This window comes from Crassostrea angulata, chromosome 2 (assembly GCF_025612915.1).
Source record: "Crassostrea angulata isolate pt1a10 chromosome 2, ASM2561291v2, whole genome shotgun sequence".
NCBI classification, from domain to species: Eukaryota; Metazoa; Mollusca; class Bivalvia; order Ostreida; family Ostreidae; genus Magallana; species Magallana angulata.
Genome location: NC_069112.1, coordinates 53,432,143 through 53,454,399, shown reverse-complemented (window position 1 = coordinate 53,454,399; position 22,257 = coordinate 53,432,143). Strand labels below are relative to the sequence as shown.

The 22,257-nt window shown below is 30.7% G+C and overlaps 1 protein-coding gene across 1 annotated transcript; it reads right to left on the bottom strand.

Moving 5' to 3' along the window:
- Positions 1 to 1,252: 1,252 nt before the first annotated feature.
- On the bottom strand, positions 1,253 to 21,802 carry LOC128174491 (receptor-type tyrosine-protein phosphatase epsilon-like). Its single transcript, XM_052840035.1, has 28 exons — positions 21,788 to 21,802; positions 20,277 to 20,417; positions 19,113 to 19,284; positions 17,128 to 17,265; positions 16,037 to 16,174; positions 15,574 to 15,705; positions 14,703 to 14,840; positions 14,003 to 14,143; positions 10,162 to 10,299; positions 9,891 to 9,988; positions 9,309 to 9,427; positions 8,880 to 8,908; positions 8,286 to 8,536; positions 7,885 to 7,972; positions 7,322 to 7,395; positions 6,880 to 6,916; positions 6,552 to 6,649; positions 6,163 to 6,291; positions 5,548 to 5,696; positions 5,163 to 5,298; positions 4,845 to 4,991; positions 4,589 to 4,682; positions 4,328 to 4,401; positions 3,684 to 3,818; positions 3,165 to 3,284; positions 2,869 to 3,011; positions 2,499 to 2,634; positions 1,253 to 2,191 (listed from the first exon to the last, which is right to left on the bottom strand). Exons 1-28 carry the CDS (start codon positions 21,800 to 21,802, stop codon positions 2,123 to 2,125), a joined length of 3,279 nt encoding a protein of 1,092 aa, XP_052695995.1. The 3' UTR covers positions 1,253 to 2,122.
- Between the last annotated feature and the right edge of the window lie 455 nt (positions 21,803 to 22,257).

The following is a 22,257-nucleotide window of genomic DNA, read 5'->3' as shown; positions in this document are numbered from 1 at the left end:
ATTTTAAGATATATCATCAGATGTTGTGTCAACTATATTCTTTTTAAGCGGAAGCACCTATTGTAATTGCTTCCATGACATTCTACATCAAAGGTCAAATTCCTGCCCTTTTTCATGGTAAATCTATCGGATGTTATTTAAACTAAGGCATACAATTCTCTACCCCCCCCCCCCCCCGTTTGACCACCGTGTAAACATATTGTTCTTGATACATGTAATAGAACTGCGGTATGTCTCTAAATTTTTACTTTATCGTTTTTAATTATCCACTGAAAATGCCTAATAACAAAGATAACAATTGGTAGATCTTACGTTCACGTTTTTGATAGTACAGGAACGAAACAGGTAATGAATGGTTTTTTTATAAAACAACGGTGTGTATAATTCTATTTAAAAAGATTATTAAAATGATAATATGCCTATAAATTATTTGTTTACATACCAAGGTTTCGCGTAGTAACCTCAGAAAATTCTGCAAATGCAGTGTAATTTTTTGTCATCAAACCCACGTTGAGAACAAGTGGTGACTGTCCATCTTCGACATACGTCAGGTAAGTTAGGTAACTAATTTGTTATTTCTCATTGCAAAAATGTTTACCTCGTCATTTTAGATTTTCATGTTCAAATAATGGTGATAACGTTCTCTTGATCAAGGAGCTGGTACATTCTTAATCCGAAATTTCTCTGACTCTAATCCCCGCTTGTATATTGTGACGTGCGGGGAAGACATGTCACAATATAAAAGCGGGGGTTAGAATCAGAGAAATCGGGATAAGTACATAAATTTTATGACAGAATGTATTTTGTTTGTGTTAAGCATTCGTCGATGATTTCTGAAATGTCGGTCTATAGTTATGAATACTGTACAAGGTGAGGCATATATTATTTCTTTAAAGATTAAAATTTAGCACAATGGAATAGCATATAACGGAAGATAACGTTTCCTTTTTTAAGCCTCTAATATTTTGTGACACTGATTGATCCCAAACTGTATTTAAAAAAGTAGATTTAACGAGAAAACATGATCATACGCATTTTATATCAATAAAAATGAATAAAACAATCAAACAAAGCATAGAATTAAGTCAGTTTAGTTTATAACTTTAATTAAAGGCAAACTATGCACGGAAAGTTATATTACCAGAGTTTCTACACATTGTGTACTGTAGTATATATAAAACTGTTGAAACGACATTATTTATTTTTTTTTTTCATTTTTTTTTATTTATTCATATTTTGACAGCACATAAAAGTCACATTTACGAGACACAAAGCAAAATTCATCAGCAGAGTAAAAAAAAAAAATTTTTTTTAACTCTTGAAACAACTAATTGGGATAGAATACAAATATCCAATGAAATCAAGGCTTTGTTAAATTTTTCATCGGTACGTTTCAATGTCTAAAATACTCTACATATATGGACACTTTTTCTTCATTTTGTTTGGTTCATATTCATAAAACATTTTTGTTACATTGAACTGAAAGTCAGAAAAGGCATTGTGTTTTTATAATTGTTCTTTTTGGGGTCTGTTTTGCTAATAATTAACGATAAAGAATAAATAAGGTCATACGTGTGAAATTAACTTCTTTAAACACAGTCAACCACTTTTCGAAATGTATAATGACATTTGTATACGGTATTTGATTGACATGATTGAAACTAGTGTTCATAATAAAAAAAATAATCTTTAGGCAAAATTTATAATACGCTTCAAATCAGATCTAAAATAACAAATAAAATAATACATGTACCATTAAAAAATGCAAAAACTACTTGGAATGAAATCGAAACAATTTTGTATTGTTTGATTTGAGTGATTATGGAATATTAATGGAAGTTATTAAGATGCTTTCAGCATTTATGTTATTAAAAACGTACATGACTATAAAATTCCTTTCAATTTTACTAATTATAAGCATGTACTAATAAGTATAAAACATTGAACAAAACTGTCGGTAATTATATCATTGTAAAAATAACTTGAAAATAAAATCTAAAAAAAAAAACATGTATCGTATTCGATTGAATCAGACTATGCTTAAATTCATAATGTTAATAATAAGTTTCAAGTACATTATATATCATTTAAACGTGTCAGCCACTATTTCATTTTATTGGTTTTAATAGATGTTTTCTGACGTATTTTGGCAGTGGTCCATAACCGCTTGATAAATCAATTGGTAGTCTTCCTGTTTAAAAAAAGAAAAGTGTTGATGGTCATCACATAGTATGTGCTATCTTTGATAAGGATAAATGCATATTGTTTTAATAACAATAGTTTTGTTTAAAATATATTCATTTATGATGCATTTTTAAAAACACTTATCAAAATGTACCAGTTTTCATTACTGGTTGAACAGTAGTTATGAATACTGTAAATACGTTATACCGATAGTTTAAAAGCTTTATAATAAAATGACACTATGATAATTTTAGAAACAAAAAAGATCTACATAAAAACTAACGTGCACGTGTTACTCGATAAATAAAACTTACAAATTTAGCACAGAACTCGGGTCGTCTGATCTGCAGCTGTCTGACGGCGGTGAATACGTCCACTCTGTCATCCATGTTCATCTGTTGGATGACGTTATGGACGGCGATAAACAGTCCGCACTGAGAGGCATCGTCACTAGTAGAGGAAACAAATATTCAGAAGAGATACCTTAGATGAGTTTATTCATTTAGGAAAGAAAAAGAGAACCGATGTATGTAGAACCTATGAAAGGAAAATCCTTAAAAACTACCTTTTTGCATATTAGAGAAAAAGAGTGATAAAAAACTTCTTAAAAATCATTTTGATTTTACGTGGATAGTATTATAGAAAAGAATAGTACCGACACCATATTGTTTTGTTTTGCATTACCTGCTTAGAATAGTTATTGGTTGTTTTGTTACCAAATAAAGGACCGTCGATACCAAACTCCGAAGCTGGGACGTGTCAACAGAACTTCCAGAACACTGTATTTCAACTTCAGGTTCAACAATAATTACTGTACGTACTTCCGCCTAGGTCGGCAAAAAGTAGAAGAAAAACCAAAACATATATGATATACATTTTGCTTACTCTATTTCTTGATTATTTTATCATTATTATTTTTATTGTTACTATTATAATTACTATTTTACATTTTTTTAGATAATGAAAAGTATTCAACGTACATTGTCATGAACAATTTGGATCTCGTGTGTTATGACATCAGTCTGAGATTCCGACCGATGATGTACTGTGAACGGGGGGATCTTTATGGAGGAGGATACAGGAGGTAACCACGCCTTGGCCTTAATATGTTAATTAGCTTTTAAATAATTCTGTTTATAGCAAGGCACAGGTACATGTGAACGATTCAACCAAATGTGTCGTCAAACATTACAAATAACTCCAATTTAACATAAATTTGATAATGCAAATAAGTTTTTGCTTTCGTATGTTTATATTTATTCATCTGTTTTTTTTTTGTTTTTTTTGCTCAATGTTTACCTCGTTTAAGTAAATATTATTTTGGCCACCAATTTAAAAGTGTATACCAAATTTTTATCAAATTTACGCAAATTGTAAACATATTAGACACTGTTATTTGACACCTGTAATTAAACACAGAAGAGAGAAAATTCTATATCATTATACAGCTTGGTTGTGACACGAATGTAAAGTTATGCTTTAAGGAATACCTTGCATACCAATTTGATCCCAGACAGCGGTTGCAAAGAGATGACTGTATCTGACTCGTGGTCACTCAACAGACGTAGGAGATCCGTAGCGTTCTCTTCCAGTGGATACTTTGTCACAATGAAATGCTGAAGATTGGTAAATGACTGAAAATAGATATAACAAAAATAATTTAATCCTTATGACAAACTCCAACAAATCATCTGCCAACTGTAAAACATTGTGTTGTTTTGTGTTTTTTTTCCAATATTTAAAATAAATCTTTTAAAGACTGTTAGTAAAACGTAAACATCATCCTTACACAAACATATTGTTATAAAAAAAACCAAAGATATGATGCTTACTGATTGTTAGATTGAGATACATTATCTTTTAGAATATATCGAAATGTCTATTGATTATGTTAATAAATATTTCATTTTCCTCTAATACGCTATGAAAAGTACAGCAGTGGTTCAGGAAAAGAACATATTAAAGTCAGAATATGACATTTCTTTTATCAGAGAAAGCTCTCCAAAACTTTTTGTTCATATTGAAGATAAAACTTGTGTTATCCTTTTGTTGAGAAAAATAAAGTCGTTTGCAATAATTCCTTAAATGATAAAATTTTACCAATTCATTTGTAATTTATATTGAAAAGATGCAGATATATTACCGGCACCGCTATTGCATTGATGTAATTGCCTCGTGTTGTTTTGTTTGGGGACAGATAAAGACCGTATTTCTTCACTGAAATACAAAAACAAAAATCGATAACATTGTTATGTTACAAAAATACATTACAGAAATCTACCTCCATTTATATTAATTTTAATTTGCCCTCAATAAAGCCCCAAAAAAAGTTTCATAAACGAAAAATGAAAACAAAGAGCTAATGTGAAACTCTATGTATTTAACATAAACAGATCATACTTACAAGATAAAATTTCTCCGGAAAGCTGATCTTCTGAATCATACATCGCAAAATTATAATCATCTTTAGAATATTTTTGACGAATTTTTAACAGAAGCTGTAAATAGATAAATAAGAGACATAACGTTTTGACTTAAAAGTTTTCACTAAACTACTTTTATAACATCATATATCTTCCACATTACTTCCAAATGAATCTAATGTTTCTTTTTCTGAGAATATCAGTTTCTTTTGTAATGGTTAAGTATCTACTTCAAACCTGAAATTCATCGTGAAGTGGGTTTTGATTGACCGGGATATTTTTCCTCGCTTTCTCTGCTTTTTTAAGAAATTCAACCATAGTGTCCAATTTAACAGGTGCTTTGAAAACTTCGTTCAGGGCAAGGTATATCGTAATATACTGCTCCTGTAATAGGAATGAACTTTAATGGTAAGGTATTGTAATGAAAAATGACATTAGCAAATCAATGTGTAAAATATAACAAATATATTCAAGTAATAAAAATATGAAAATTTACCAAAAAATTATTATTTTTTTTTATACAGTAAAAATGAAATTGAAAATTGTGCAACTTACATATGTTTGTACCATTAAGACTCTGTTTTGTCTCATTTTCGCTACAAATTCAGCAACATTCACTTTGCCAGTTTTCTTGCCAATTTGAAAGAGCGCATCCAAAGCTATATAAGTACCTGTCCTTCCTACTCCAGCGCTGAGAAGATAAAGTAAATTGAGCGTGTATAGTACATTTAGAGCAATACATCGTAGTTGCTGTGAGACATCATAATTTGTTTGAGAGAACACTTGATATCAACCATGGATTGTTAATATTCAGTATGTGTTTTTTTGTTGAAGTGTCAAATTGAAGATGGACTTGTATTTATCTAACTAGCACACTGCGTCCTTGTCTAAGAATGTACTTTTTAAAAACTCAAAGCAAAAAGAAGTAGCATTAAATTACCTGCAATGTACGATTGTTGGACTTTGACTATTGTTGGCTGATGTAGTTATGACGTGGTTATGGAATGTAAGCAAACACAGCGGCTCTGGAACCCCGTGATCAGGCCAGGCAGTGTAGTGATATTGTGTTACTACACGTGTACATTTGAGCTAAAAAAAACCAAAAAATGTTTAAAAGATTTAACCAACCACCAAAGTTGATGATCATTGATGAAATATGTTTCCAAAAAATTAGACCTCTCATATTGACTAATCTATCTCAAATTTTTGTTCAAAGATTTAAATATAAACAGAATTTGATGATTTTGGAAATATAAGTATTAGGCTAACCATCTTATTTTTGAGCTTTGCATGTTCAATTCATGTGAAAAATATTGCTTATAATTAAAATATGTCTGAGTGACATATACATAGTTGCTGTTCCGTTGCCTTTAAAAAGCGTTCAGTTAATTTTCGCAACACAAAATAGTTGTACGTGTATTGTTATCAAAAGCAGATAATCGGAACCCTGGTATTCATTTGATAGTTTTAATACAATAAAGTAAATAAACGATTGTACATATACATTCAATATTTAATAAGGTTTATGGCTCTTTAAGGACAAAACAAAGGTTACCTTTTTGTGGAGCACTGAAAGTTGGCGAGTTGTGAAACACGCGTATTCTTTCTCTTCCATAAGCGTGACCTGCACTGGACCGTAGAGCGCATGGTTGTCCTTATCCGGCCAGTATTTATTGCACTTGACCTTATTAAAAAAATGATGAAATTTGTATTGAACATTTTAAACTATTTTTTTCTCATATGATAAAGCAAAAAAAAAAATATGAATACGATAGAACACAGACTGAAACCGGAGGTGAAAAGAAGAGTAATATAAATACTGAATGAGGAAACCTAAACCATGCACTACATATAGATACATATAGATACTGTTGTAAATCTTTTAGCACTCCTACAGTAATGGTGTTCAATACATCAAACACCTATGCTTGCACTTCCACGCACCTTTTCTCCTTTAACAAGATTTGTCACCATGACAACTGAAGATACGTTTTCTTGCCAAATCATTCTCCAGAAATCTCCAAGAGTATTTGACTTTGGTCCTTCAAATTAAACAAAAAAACACTACGATGATCAATGTTTTTTTGTTTTTTTTTTTAAAGTTAATTACATGTAAAGTAGAATACACAGAAAGATTGCTCACAGATATATTTTTGCATTAATATTTTCTGGTTAATAATTTATTAATATATTTTGTTCCTGTCTAGATCACTATAATGTAATTTGTAAGGATAAGATATGTGACCAAAGATAATTAACCTAAAACACCTACCTTGGGTAGCAATGTATTCTTTTTGTCGGTTCGCCCCCTGTAAAATATGTAACATTTATTCTTAATAAAGGTTGATTGGTTTATAATTTGCTTTTATTTCATTATCTTTACTTCTGGTATTAAGATAAGCTCTATAAATAAGTTGAATTAATTGCATTTAAGAAAATACATAATGCCAAGACAAAAAAAAATCCTCAAAATAAAACAGAACATTAAAAAAAATGTATAATGTTCATTGATAAAAAATAAATTAACTTTATTTGAAAACCTATTAAAAGGTAACATACTTTACGTAATGGTAAGAGAACAAGATGAAGAGTAAACAGAGAAAAACAAAACCATGAAATTTATTTGAATATAAACCCATATTCCCATAGCATATTTAAATATTGTATAAGTAGATATAAGGGAAAAAGTAATAGAATATATACTTTTGACTTACCTCTATATAATTAGCATTAATATAGTCCGAATGTTCACTGCTTTGATTATCAAGAACCACTCGAGAATGGTCATCTTGAGAAAAAAAAATAGCATATTGACAAATGCTTATTTTTGGTTTATCAGTCTAAATGTAATATGCATGTACGGAAACCCGAAAAACTACTGTGGAAACATCATTTTTCGTGGGAGACCAGTGTTCGTGGTTTTTGTTTTTAACCATTGCCCATGAATTTACATCCCCACAAACATGTTCACAATCATTTGGTTAATATTTATTAAAATTATCCTGATAACACTACAAACAAAATTACGGTCCCACGAACAAGAAAAAATGTGCCTTCCCACGAACATTAAACTCTACGAATGAAAATGATTTCACAGTATTCTGTAAACTAATGACATAATTATGATTCGAGATATGTCTTTACTTTTCACTCAGTAAGTTGATAATATTTTAACACAGATATTTTATTCCAAAATATACTAAATACAAATAGTGATACTGAGGTAAAACAAACAGAGATTTGAATGGGAAATAACAACTCGGAGTAGAAAACTTACAAGGAAAAGTTGTTTTATATATATTTTTAGGAACATTTTCTGGCTTTTTTCCAAATTCACATGAGTGTAGTTCACCTCTTGGAATGGCCTGGAAATGCACCAAAAACAAACATACTTGATCTCTATCAAATTGCTATCGACATCCAACAATTTAAATACATGTACACAAAATGTGACCGGTTCCCGATTATGATTCAAATGCATATGGCATATCTTGATCAAATATGTGCAAGTCTTGTTAGATAGACACCTCTACTTGTAATTCATATGTTTGTAAAACCAAATCATATGGATAAAAAAGTGAAGAGATAGAAAATAATGTAAACCTATATATATTTACTGCACATGTCACCTTGTCCTTCGATTTCATTATTCAAGTAGGATAAAATGTTTAAATGTACCGCATATTCTTTTCGGAAGCCCTCATTGTCGTTCTTTCTCTTCTCCGCAATGACAATCTCAAGTTTATCAATAGGTATATCTAGAGCTGTGTTGATGTTTACGTTAGAATAATTGGTATCCTTGGGTATTACAGAGATAAAACCGTCATATACAGGCGACGTTTCATCCTTATTATCCATCTTTAAGCCGTCCCTCTGTCCCAATGTCTTCATCTCAAATCCACAGTGACTTCTTTCCGATGTTTTTATTTCTACAAAACAGTTTTATATAGAATTAAGAAATGAACTCAGTGTCTACCCAAGTTGTACGAGTATAACCTGTGTTGGGGCAGTTTGCGCTTTATAACCCGCGGATCAGTATTTGTTAAACATTGATGCAGTGTGACGTGTTTTGTGACGTGCAAACCAGTTTATCCAAGTTTAACTAAATTATTCTATCCAATAAAATGCCGCGTTATAACCAGAATTATATTGTATAGAACTAGATTTAATTTTCAGTTACAGCTTCATTAACATCTTTTATTTGCATTCCATGAAAACTTGCATATGAAACTAGGAAAATAAGACATAGCGCAAGCAAGTACACGTATTTACCTTTAGGTTTTCGTTTGACCCGCAGAAATCTGAAAAAAAAATCTGCAATTACAAAATTTAGTCTGCACATTCTTTAAAAAAGTCTTAAGTCCAGTCACAATACTTTATGACGATCAAACCTTAGGTTTGAGTTTTATTTTTTGTCATGGTTGAGGAAGAATAAAATTCAAATCCTTAGCTAGTGTTATGATAATTCAAACATATATAAGAGAATTCAAATTAAAATACTTTCAAAAGTTAAATATGTGCAAACATTAAAATACTAAAAGTTGATAAGAAAAACAATTATTTGATATTAAGAAAATGAAAACGTAATTCCATAACTTATTATTTTTTTTTTGCAATTATTACACTTGATATTGTCAACAAATGTGATTAATTCTGCAAATCAAGTATAAGATTTACATTTTAAGGGCATACATGATTTACCGTTTTACGACGACAACTGAAATAACCGCTGCGATGATAATGACGAACAACCCAACACCTACGCCAATATATAATTCATTGTCGTTTTCATCATTTGGACTGCTTGCTCGAAATGCAATCTGAAACCAAATAAACGTATAGAGATTTTAGCCACATACTGTAAAAGTGGTTTTTTTACACGTGGAGGAAATTTACACTAGTTTCACGGTACTCTAAAACCGTCTGAAATGTCATTGAGCGTATGGGAAAATAATTGCAAATCTAGTGTGGTTAATCAAGCATTTCTACATATTTAATACCCACGCGTATTGTTTAACCATGAAAAACGCATGCTTAACCACCAGTTTACCACTTTTACAGTAATTTTAGATTCTATTACATATTTATTACTAAGAAAGGATAAAACACCGTATATTTTGATGATATTTATTAATTTTTTTTTTTTTTTTTTTTTTTTTTGAACTTACAATAATTACAAACTTTCAAGAAAGACATCATACACATCATACGTTTGTTACATTAAGATTATTAAGTAGAGATTAAGATCATTGTTTACAGGCACATATAAGTAAGTGAACTTACCCTTTTACACGCACCAGATTTTTTATCACATCTTCCATCGACACAGAGTGAACTACAATTATCCATACAGTTATACCCAAACTGACCGCTGATACACTCTGTAAAATAACACTATTTTGTAAAACTTAAGAATAAGTGTTCATTTCCATGTAAACAACGTTAGCGATAGTCAATAAAGTAATAAACAACAGCTGATAAGTTTTAAGTGTTGCTTACATCCAGTTTTATATAACATACAACAATAATTATCATCTTTTATTAATGTGCCTACCATCATTACACAGTGGACCTTGAAAGCCTAAATCACATCCAGTTTGACAGGATCCGTTGACAGGATTGCAGTTGGATGAATTTGCGCAGTGGCCACATTTCTGCTCGCAGTTTTCTCCAAACATATTGTTATCACATTCTGTCAAAGACAGAATAAAACAAAATGTATATGATTATTACTCGTTATTTCAGTGTACTGCGACACTGGTATTTCTTAATATTCCCCGAAAAACTAATGACATTTGCAAAAAGTTGTTTCAAAATCACTTTTAAAAATAACTGCATTTAATTTACTATATAATTTACTATATAGTTAATGAGCAAAGATGCCGCAAAAGACTCTCTAGTTGAATATTTTCATTGTACATGCAGTGTATGTGCGCGCTGACATTAAAACTAATTACCGTTTTAAATTTTGGTTTTAAGCACAAGATCATTCACAAGGATTGGGGTTATGGCCATTGAAACACTTTTTTGACAAATCAAATTATTCATAATTACCTGATCAGCTAATAGTAATTCAAGTTAATGTGTGAGTTAATAATCGCTTGAAAGAACTGACCAATCATACAGTTAAAAACACAAACACCAAAAAAGCAATATGAGTTAACATGTATTTACAGTTTTTAATGATCGTCTATAATTCTGTATGACAATAATAATGTATTTGACTAGCATACAGGTACTTAGAGTGACATGTATATATTTAATTAAAAATCCGGCATCAATTTTATTTTATTAGATTAAACTTTTTTGTTTGTTCCATTCACTAAAATAGAAAAATAACAAAACTTGATCAAAATTAAACAGTTCAATGATGTCTCATCTGAAGATTTCTCAAAAGAAGTTATTCATTGATACAAAAGCAGAGTTTAAAGATTCATGTACTTTCGTTGCAAATGTCATCCTTCCATCCTGCTGCACATCCATCAATACAGTGACCTGTATCTTTTTCACAGATGCTCCTATTTTTGCAGTTAATACTGCAAGTTTTGTTGCAGTTCATTCCAAAAGTTCCCGTCTGGCAGCCTATAATTTTTGATTGATTCAACATATAAGCGTTCTTAATATCAAAATAAAAATAAAAACATGTATGTTTTAAAACACCCAGGTTTCCACTCATTTCTATGAAGTTTAGTACATAAACATGCTTTTGTTCATTAGAATACAGTTATATCATTTTTTTTTCTTTAAACCTGAGGTGACCAATTAGCTTTAAAGATAGTTTTGACTGATTTACAGGCATTTAGTATCAGTATATATCATAAATCTTAGTTATTTCATCTTATTTTCACCTTAAATAGAAATTTTCACCTTAAATAGAAAATGATTATCTATATCAAAAGATGTTGCTAACGGGTGTTCACGAAAATATATCTAATACAAAATTGGCCATCTTGTTTTATACAAAGTAGCAAGCTTTTGAAATAATAGCATTTTCTCCACAAACTTTCTTCTCATAATCGCATATTATTTGTTAATGGTATCAATCAGACCAAAAGTTAACTTTCACAATATAAAGTGCATAATTTGTTTCATCATAAATATTATTCAATAAACGAAAAACAGTTAGTACCTTCAGTACACTTGGAACCCTTGAAACCTTCAATGCATCCATTCTTGCAGGTTCCATCAATGTAATGACATTGTTTATTGCCGAAGCAATGCCCACATCGAGAACTGCAATTGTCTCCGTAGAAATAATTATCACACTCTGTAATGTTAAAGGTATGTTCTAGATAGCTGTAAACTGTATGAATGAACAAAGGACTAAGTGCGGTATTATGCATTTTTTACCCCCAAAATTAAAGTTTTATAAAAAGCTTTAAAAATAATGTGGAAGATAATTGAAGTCATATTGAAAAGAATTTTGTAAAAGGTTATCACCACAGTGACGTCATAATGTAGAAATGACGCTATGAAGATTGTCTTGTCTTGATAAATTGATGTGTTGTAGCAAAATATGGGTGTTTTCCGATGGTTTTCCGACAAGAAAACATTGAGCGCAGGCTTGCTCAATTGCCATGTTTTAGAAAATTGTGTAAAATTATATGACGTAACACGTATGTAAAAATCGTACACGATTAGACCTGCACTCTATACTTTCGAATGCAAAATATTAAGTAAAAATGAGAATGAGAAAATTTTCATTTGTTTGCAAAATTTCGAGAATTTGGTCATTTATGTGATGTCATAGATAAACAGCGAATAAGCAATGCTGACTTAAATCAAAATTAAAGTGATAGGAAGCCTCTGTACAATGATTTATGAAGATATCATTTTTATATGATACCATTTAAAAATTGATTAAATTTGGGGGGCAGAGATTTGACCATACCAACTTTAGTCCTTTTTGTTAAAATCTTACAAATCAGTCAATTTGATTATAATTAACTTCCTTGACCTTTAAAAAGAAATTGTAGATAAGCTTTAAATAATATGTTTTGTACCACTTTGACAAAAGTTGCCTTTCCATCCTGGTTTGCAACCTTTTTCACAAAATCCCGACTTTTTATTACAGCTATTACAAGTTGCGTTGCACATTTCTTCACAGTTAAGACCATAAAAACCAGCTGTGCACTCTACAAAATACAATTGGACAACCAATTATCTTTTTTTTTATACATGTATATACATGTATGTATCAATTATTGGATTCGATAACCTAGATACAGATAAATGAAAAATGTTAATATTGATATGAAACACTAATAGTACGTGGATGCAATTGCTAAAAAAGTAATTAAATTTAATTGTATCCAAACCGTAATTTTTATCTATTGTTTTTCATATGTAATTGAAATTCTGATAAAATATTAATATTTTTTTTAGTTATTTGCGAGAAACATTACCAGTTCTTTCATTCTGGAATCCAACGGTCTCGTTCATAAACAAAAAAAAAAAAACAACACCAAAACTTTATTTACCTTCCGTGCAGTTGATTTCCCTATATCCAACTTCACACCCTCTATAACAGCTTCCGTTTATATGGTGACAGGTTTGGTTATCAAAGCAATGGCCGCATGGTGTGCTACAGTTAATACCGAAAAGTCCATCGTCACATTCTTGAAAAAAAATGAGATTTTCTTTTAAAGATACAGAGTAAAATTCGATGGACATGATTGTGCGCATCTTTTTTTTTCAAGAAGCCGTAACTGCAAAGTTATTACGTTCTTCTGACCTGTGTTTCTATACAACATAAACATATACTAGTTGGGAATTTGTTATTTTATAAATTTAATAGGGTTAAATGCTAAAAATGGAACCCACGTGTTATCGTTTCCTGGTATTATTTTACTATGCATAAAACTAAACAAAATAAAGTATAATTATCTCATTTATTCGAGGCGACAACGGATTCCACAATATGCCAACCTTTTAGAGAATTTTTTTTTTTTGAAATTATCCCACAATCAAACCACGATGATCAAGATCTGGTAAATGATACCAGACTGTCTGTTTGGTGCTAGAACCATTATGACGTCATAATTCATTTGATGAATCTTTTCTCGTATTTTACAGTCTTATTGGTTTCACAAGCACCAAAAAAGCCATATTAGTTAACATGTATTTACAGTTTTTAATGATCATCTATAATTTTGTATGACAATAATAATGTATTTAACTAGCATACAGATACTTAGAGTGATATGTATATATTTAATTAAAAATCCGGCATCAATTTTATTTTATTAGATTCAACTTATTTGTTAGTTACATTCACTAAAATAGAAAAATAACAGAAAGTTATGAAAAATAAACGATTCAATGATGTCTCATCTGAAGATTTCTTAAAAGAAGTTATTCATAGATACATAAGTAGATTTTAAAGAATCATGTACTTTTGTTGCAAATGTCACCCTTCCATCCTGCTGCACATCCATCAATACAGTGACCTGTATCTTTTTCACAGATGCTCCTATTTTTGCAGTTAATACTGCAAGTTTTGTTGCAGTTCATTCCAAAAGTTCCCGTCTGGCAGCCTATAATTTTTGATTGATTCAACATACAAGCGTTTTTAATATCAAAAAAATGTAAAAAAAAAAAAAAAAAAAAAAAAAAAAAAAAAAAAAACATGTATGTTTTAAAACACCCAGGTTTCCACTCATTTCTATGAAGTTTAGTACATAAACATGCTTTTGTTCATTAGAGTACAGTAATATCATTTTTTTTTCTTTAAACCTGAGGTGACCCGTTAGCTTAAAAGATAGTTTTGACTGATTTACAGGCATTAAGTATCAGTATATATCATATATCTTAGTTATTTCATCTTATTTTCACCTTAAATAGAAAAGGATTATCTATATTTAAAGATGTTGCTAACGGGTGTTCACGAAAAAATATCTAATACGAAATTGGCCATCTTGTTTTATACAAAGTAGCAAGCTTTTAAAATGTAGCATTTTCTCCACAAACTTTCTTCTCATAGTCGCATATTATTTGTTAATGGTATCAATCAGACCAAAAGTTAACTTTCACAATATAAAGTGCATAATTTGTTTCATCATATATATCATTCAATAAATGATAAACAGTTAGTACCTTCAGTACACTTGGAACCCTTGAAACCTTCAGTGCATCCATTCTTGCACGTTCCATCGATGTAATGGCATTGTATATTGCCGAAGCAATGTCCACATCGAGAACTGCAATTGTCTCCGTAGAAATAATTATCACACTCTGTAATGTTTAATGTATGATCTGGATAGCTGTAAACTGTATGAATGAACAAAGGACTAAATGCGGTATTATGCATGTTGCCCCAAAAATTAAAGTTTTATAAAAAGCTTTAAAAATTATGTGGAAGATAATTGAAGTTATATTGAACAGAATTTTGTAAAAGGTTATCACCACAGTGACGTCATAATGTAGAAATGACGTTATGAAGATTGTCTTGTCTTGATAAATTGATGTGTTGTAGCAAAATATGGGTGTTTTCCGATGGTTTTCCGACAAGAAAACATTGAGCGCAGGCTTGCTCAATTGCCATATTTTAGAAAATTGTGTAAAATTATATGACGTAACACGTATGTAAAAATCGTACACGATTAGACCTGCACTCTATACTTTCAAATGCAAAATATTAAGTAAAAATGAGAATGAGAAAATTTTCATTTGTTTGCAAAATTTCGAGAATTTGGTCATTTATGTGACGTCATAGATAAACAGCGAATAAGCAGTGCTGACTTAAATCAAAATTAAAGTGATAGGAAGCCTCTGTACAATGATTTATGAAGATATCATTTTTATATGATACCATTTAAAAATTGATTAAATTTGGGGGCAGAGATTTGACCATACCAACTTTAGTCCTTTTTGTTAAAATCTTACAAATCAGTCACTTTGATTATAATTAACTTCCTTGACCTTTAAAAAGAAATTGTAGATAAGCTTTAAATAATATGTTTTGTACCACTTTGACAAAAGTTGCCTTTCCATCCTGGTTTGCAACCTTTTTCACAAAATCCCGACTTTTTATTACAGCTATTACAAGTTGCGTTGCACATTTCTTCACAGTTAAGACCATAAAAACCAGCTGTGCACTCTACAAAATACAATTGGACAACCAGTTATCTTTTTTTATACATGTATATACATGTATGTTTCAATTATTGGATTCGATAAACTAGATACAGACAAATGAAAAATGTTAATATTGATATGAAACATTAATTGTACGTGGATGCAATGGCTAAACAAGTAATTAAATTTAATTGTATCCAAACCGTAATTTTTATCTATTGTTTTTCATATGTAATTGTAATTCTGATAAAATATTAATAATTTTTTAGTTGTTTGCGAGAAACATTACCAGTTCTTTCATTCTGGAATCCAACGGTCTCGTTCATAAACAAACAAAATAAAACTTTATTTACCTTCCGTGCAGTTGATTTCCCTATATCCAACTTCACACCCTCTATAACAGCTTCCGTTTATATGGTGACAGGTTTGGTTATCAAAGCAATGGCCGCATGGTGTGCTACAGTTAATACCGAAAAGTCCATCGTCACATTCTTGAAAAAAAATGAGATTTTCTTTTAAAGATACAGAGTAAAATTCGATGGACATGATTGTGCGCATTTTTTTTTTCAAGAAGCCGTAGCTACAAAGTTATTACGTTTTTCTGACCTGTGTTTCTATACAACATAAACATATATTAGTTGGGAAATTGTGATTTTATAAATTTAATACGGTAAAATGTCATATATGTGCCCAGGTGTTATCGTTTCCTGGTATTATTTTACTATGCATAGAACTAAACAAAATAAAGAATAATTATCTCATTTATTCAAGGCGACAACGGATTCCACAATATGCCAACCTTTTAGAGAAAAAAAAATATTTTGAAATTATCCCACGATCAAATCACGATGATCAAGATCTGGTAAATGATTCCAGACTGTCTGTTTGGTGCTAGAACCATTATGACGTCATAATTGATTTGATGAATCGTTTCTCGTATTTTACAGTGTGAAGGAATTATGTAGAAAATAAAACAATATTTTGAAATTCTATATTCAATCACGGGAAAAGTTAACCCGGTACCTATAGTCAATTTGACATCATTTTAAAGAGGAGGCCAAGAACTTGTTTAACGCCATTTTTTGGAGAGACTATAGATATTTAGATATATTTTATTAGTCAAAAATAGACAAAACACCGAAATTTGTTAATTTTATCCTTTTGTCCTAGAAAATAATTTTGTATTGTGTCTACCAATAATTTAAGCCCCGGTTCACCATATGAAACAAAGATATTGTTATGTAGCATCATCAAAAGAATTTATACATAGAATTTCATAAACCTGTAGGCACTTTTCATTTACTAGATCTTGACCATATTTGAGTAGTAGTGAAACTAAATGACGAAATAATATCAAAATAGCAAAGATAGACATAAGCAGATTCGCTACGTGAATACACCAAATTCATATTATCTTAATTAACATGCAAGCAATTGTCATTACTCTTTTTGCAGTTATTTCCTCTGTAGCCCGGTTCACATCCTTCAGAACAAACTCCAGTTTCAAAATGACAGGGTTTATTTTTTAAGCAGTGTCCACATCCAGAGCTGCAGTTAACACCAAATAATCCAGGTTCACATTCTGAAAAAAGAAAAACCGTAGACAATATGACGATTCGTTGTTTTATTACTATTAGACCTGATTTTTTTTTCAACTAAATTTCATGTTTAGAATTATTACACATAGCCGGTTGTTAAGCTGTAGTCACATTTGGCGGTCTTAAGTTTACAAAGGATACCATAATTTTGGCGAAAATAATTTTGGTGAATCCAAGTCCCTTTATAAAAATTACACTGTCTTTTTTAATAGCTGAGAAGTTAATGTACATGTACTTAAGCAAAAACCTTGTCACCATCACATGTACAAGGTGGTAAAAAAAACCGATGCTCACACTCTTCAATATTTTCAACAAAACTCATTAAAAAGTATACCCTTTTTACAATCGAGATTCATGTCATCGGAGGAAAATCAAAAAATATATGTCAACCTTGTCGATGGGTTATTTACAAAATTTAACAGGGAAAAGTGACATGGTGCTTATTAAACAATTAACTTATAATTTATCGGAATGTTTAATTTTTATTTTAATTTTTTTTTTACATTAATTAGGTTTGTATTGATTATGAGTAATGTCAATCTGTATCCGTAACACAAACTTGTCCTTTTTAATCAAACTCTCCGACTTAGAAGTAATATGAATCATAAACAGCAGAATCTTCTTAGAAGTACCTAAAGGACTCTGTATGGTGTGGTCAATTATCTGCCCCCGATTTCAACCAATTTTCAAAACACAGGATGAAACTCTGCCATTCAGTCAACTGAATGACAACTGAAAGGTCTGGAAAGGTGACTGAATGGCAGAGATATGCCATTCAGTCACATTTTGGTAACCTTTCAGTCACATTTCAGTTAACTGAATTGCACAGTTTCATCCTGTGAAAAGTATCGCATTAAAAACAAATCTTTATAAATAATTGTACATTGGATGCTTATCACTTAAATCTTGATTTTAGTCACCATTGCTCATTTGCTGTTTATCTATGACGTCACTTAAATAACCTAAATCCCGTAAATTTGCAAAAAAATAATGAAATATTTGTAATTTTGCTTTATATTTTGCATTTGGAAGTATAGAGCGTAGGTCTGCTCAAGTACGAATTTAACATGGGTTTTTTTCAGATAGTTATACACATCATACTAAATATAGCACCTGGGCAAGCCTGGAAACACCCATATTTTGCTACAAAACATCAATTTATCAAGATATAAGGCAATCTTCGTGACGTCATTTCTACATTATGACGTCACTGTGATGATAACCTTTTACATCGTTATTCTCAATATCATTTTAGCTATATTTCACCTTATTTTTAAAGCTCTTTAAATAACTCTGTTTTGCCTCGGACTTGAATGTCTCGACGTCATTAGATAAATAGCGTCACGTGATTGCCTTATAAATTTCTTTACACGGCGAGCGTCAAAATTTATACGGCAACATGGCGGACGTAACGTTATTTAAGCTGATTTTTTACACAAATGTTCAACCATACCTTTGATTTTTAAGCCCCAAAATATTTAGAGTGACCCCCCCCCCCCCCTTTGCCCGTGAGGTAATATTATGATCCTACAATATGGCATTCAGGTTTGCACAGACGACTGAAGAGAAAGGTAAAAAATTAGAGATATGATCCTACAATATTGCATTCAGGTTTGCACAGACAACTAACGAGAAAGGTTAAAAATTAGAGAATTAAGATATGAATTTTAATATTATGTATTATCTTCTGTTTGTTTACATATCAAACTTTAGGTCCTCGACAAAACAAAACACTTATTAGGTTTGTTTCTAACTGTGAACAAAAATTTGTGGGATCGGTAAGGTCCAAAGAAGCCTCGGCTCCGCCTCGCCTTCTATGGACTTTATCGACTTTTTCGGCAGTCTTCTCCCATATAGCCTGGTTTACATCTTTTAAAACATATTCCAGTTACATGATAACACGTTTTGAATCCAGAGCAATGACTGCAAAATTTCGTACACTTTTCTCCGAAAAGCCCACCATCACATTCTGACGAAAAAAAACCATTAATATTTGGAATTCCCTTTCATTTCAAAACAACATATTCAAGCCCATTACAACCAACAATTTTAAAGACTCATTTAATTCAAAACAAATTTTCCTTTAGTATATTTCATTTTAAGGATTTACGCAAATTATACATAGGTACATTGAGTTCTTTTCCCGTGATTAAATATAAAATGTCAAAATATTGTTTTATTTTCTACATAATTCATGGAACCGGTAAAATACGGGAAACGATTCATCAAATCAATTATGACGTCATAATTGATTTGATGAATCGTTTCCCGTATTTTACAGTCTCTATGTGATTGTTACTGCAACACTAGCAATTCCTTTTCATTGCTTTAATACAAAATCCAATTCTGTGAAAAATTATTCTAAAATTTGCTTTACATGTAAAAATACATGCATTATCTGTGATGTCTTTTATGAAATGGTCACCGAGTCAAGATGGCGTGAATAATTAATAGTTAATCAATTGTTTATCGCAGTATGCACCCAGTGTATGTATGTCCTAACATTCAACTATTTATTAATGTTTTGAGTTTTGATTTTAACTACAAGATTTTGTGTTGCCATTGAAACACTTTTTGACAAATCATGTACAATGTAATGCATCAACCTGATCAGTAAATAATAATTCCAGTTGATGTATGAGTTATTATTCATTTGAATAAAGTGATCAATTATACAATTAAAATTAAAAAAAAAGCCCCCCCCAAAAAAATATGAGACAATGAATTTACAGTTTTTCATGATGTTCTATAATTTTTCATGACTTTGATATGGGTGTTTGACTAACAACCTAACACTAACAGTTATATATCTAAAATTCAAGAAACAGCGTCCATTTTATATCTTTGATTTAAGCTAAATGTTTGTTCGAGTCATTGAAATGAAAAGAAATACAAAATTTGATGAAAATTAAACAGATTAAACGATGTCTATGTTAAATATTTCTTAAAGGAATTTATTCATAGATACACAGGCAGATTTTAAAGAATCATGTACTTTCGTTGCAAATTTCACCAATCCATCCTGCTGCACATCCATCAATACAGTGACCTGTATCTTTTTCACAGATACTCCTATTTCTGCAGTTGCTACTGCAAGTTTTGTTGCAGTTCCTTCCAAATGTCCCGCTCTGACAACCTGTAATTTTCGATTTAGTCAAAATATAAGCGTTAGTTCTTTTAAAACCTTTTGAAAAAATAAGTATGAAGTTTGACTGCGTTACAGGTATTTAGGGTCAGTATATACTTCATTATGTACTGGAGTAGTAGCCTAATGTAACCATGCTAATGATCTTTATATTTCTAATGAAGTTTAACCTTAAAGAGGAAAGTTTTATCCATATCAAGATATCCAGCTGACAGGTTCTCATTGGCAATGTGTTTGATTCAAACTTTTCTAACTCGTTATTTACAAAGAGGCAACCTCCGTAAATAATAACAAGCAATTTAATCCAAGAACGTTCTTCTCATAGTCGCATATGATTAAAGTATCAATTACAGCAAAAGTTAATTTTTAACGAGTCGGATGTAGTAAAACAATATAAAGAATGCATTCTTTTTTCATCATAAATACCATAAAAATAAACGATTAACGGTTGGCACCTTCAGTACAGTAGGAACCCTTAAAGCCTTCAACGCATCCGTTCTTGCAGGTTCCAGCAATGTGATGGCATTGCTTATTGCCGAAGCAATACCCACATCGAGTGCTGCAATTGCCTCCGTAGAAATAATTATCACACTCTGTAATGATTTGTTAAGTGTGTTCTGTATATATATATATATATATATATATATATATATATATATATATATATATATATATATATATATATATATATATATTGTTAATATATATATAAATTGTTAATATATTTCAAAAATAAATAAATCTCAACGAGAATGCAATATCAAGATAAATATCTTTAATTTATACTAATTCAATACCAAAATTCAAAAGTTTGGAAGTTTGTTTCTAATCATATTTCTGACACAAAATTTATATATTTTTTTAATGATGTGCGGGTAAGGTTATGATCAGCTTTATTCTAGAATGCAAAGTCTCGTTTTGTTTTATACTTTAATCATTATGCTGCATTTACCTTTTGTGCAGTCATTTCCTCTGTATCCTAAATCACATCCTCCAGAACAGATTCCATTAACATGATGGCACGTTTGGTTATTTAAGCAATGACCGCATGGTGTGCTGCAGTTACGACCGAAAAGCCCATCCTCACACTCTTGAAAATAGAATTAAGATTTTGTTTTACATAGGTTTTATGTTGACGTTACTGACTTTTACAACTGTAAAAAGATTTGATTCTTTCATTTTTGTTTTGAAAAAATACTAAATACATAAACATTCAAAAGTTTGTAAGTTTGTTTCTAATCATATTTCTGACACAAAATTTATATATTTTTTTTAATGATGTGCGGGTAAGGTTCAATCTAATTTATTCTTGAATGCGATGTCTCGTGTTGTTTATGCTTAAATCATTATGCTGCATTTACCTTCTGTGCAGTCATTTCCTCTGTATCCTAAATCGCATCCTCCAGAACAGATTCCACTAACATGATGGCACGTTTGGTTATTTAAGCAATGACCGCATGGTGTACTGCAGTTAGGACCGAAAAGCCCATCCTCACACTCTTGAAAATAGAATTAAGATTTTGTTTTACATGGGTTTTATGTTGACGAGATTGACTTTCACAACTGTAAACAGATTTGATTCGTTCATTTTTGTTTATACATAAACATTCAAAAGTTTAGAAGTTTGTTCCTAATCATATTTTTCACAAAATTTATATATTTTGTTTAATGATGGACGGGTAAGGTTTGATCTCGTTTATTTAGAATGCAATGTCTCGTTTTGTTTATACTTAAATCATTATGCTGCATTTACCTTCTGTGCAGTCATTTCCTCTGTATCCTAAATCACATCCTCCAGAACAGATTCCATTAACACGATGGCACGTTTGGT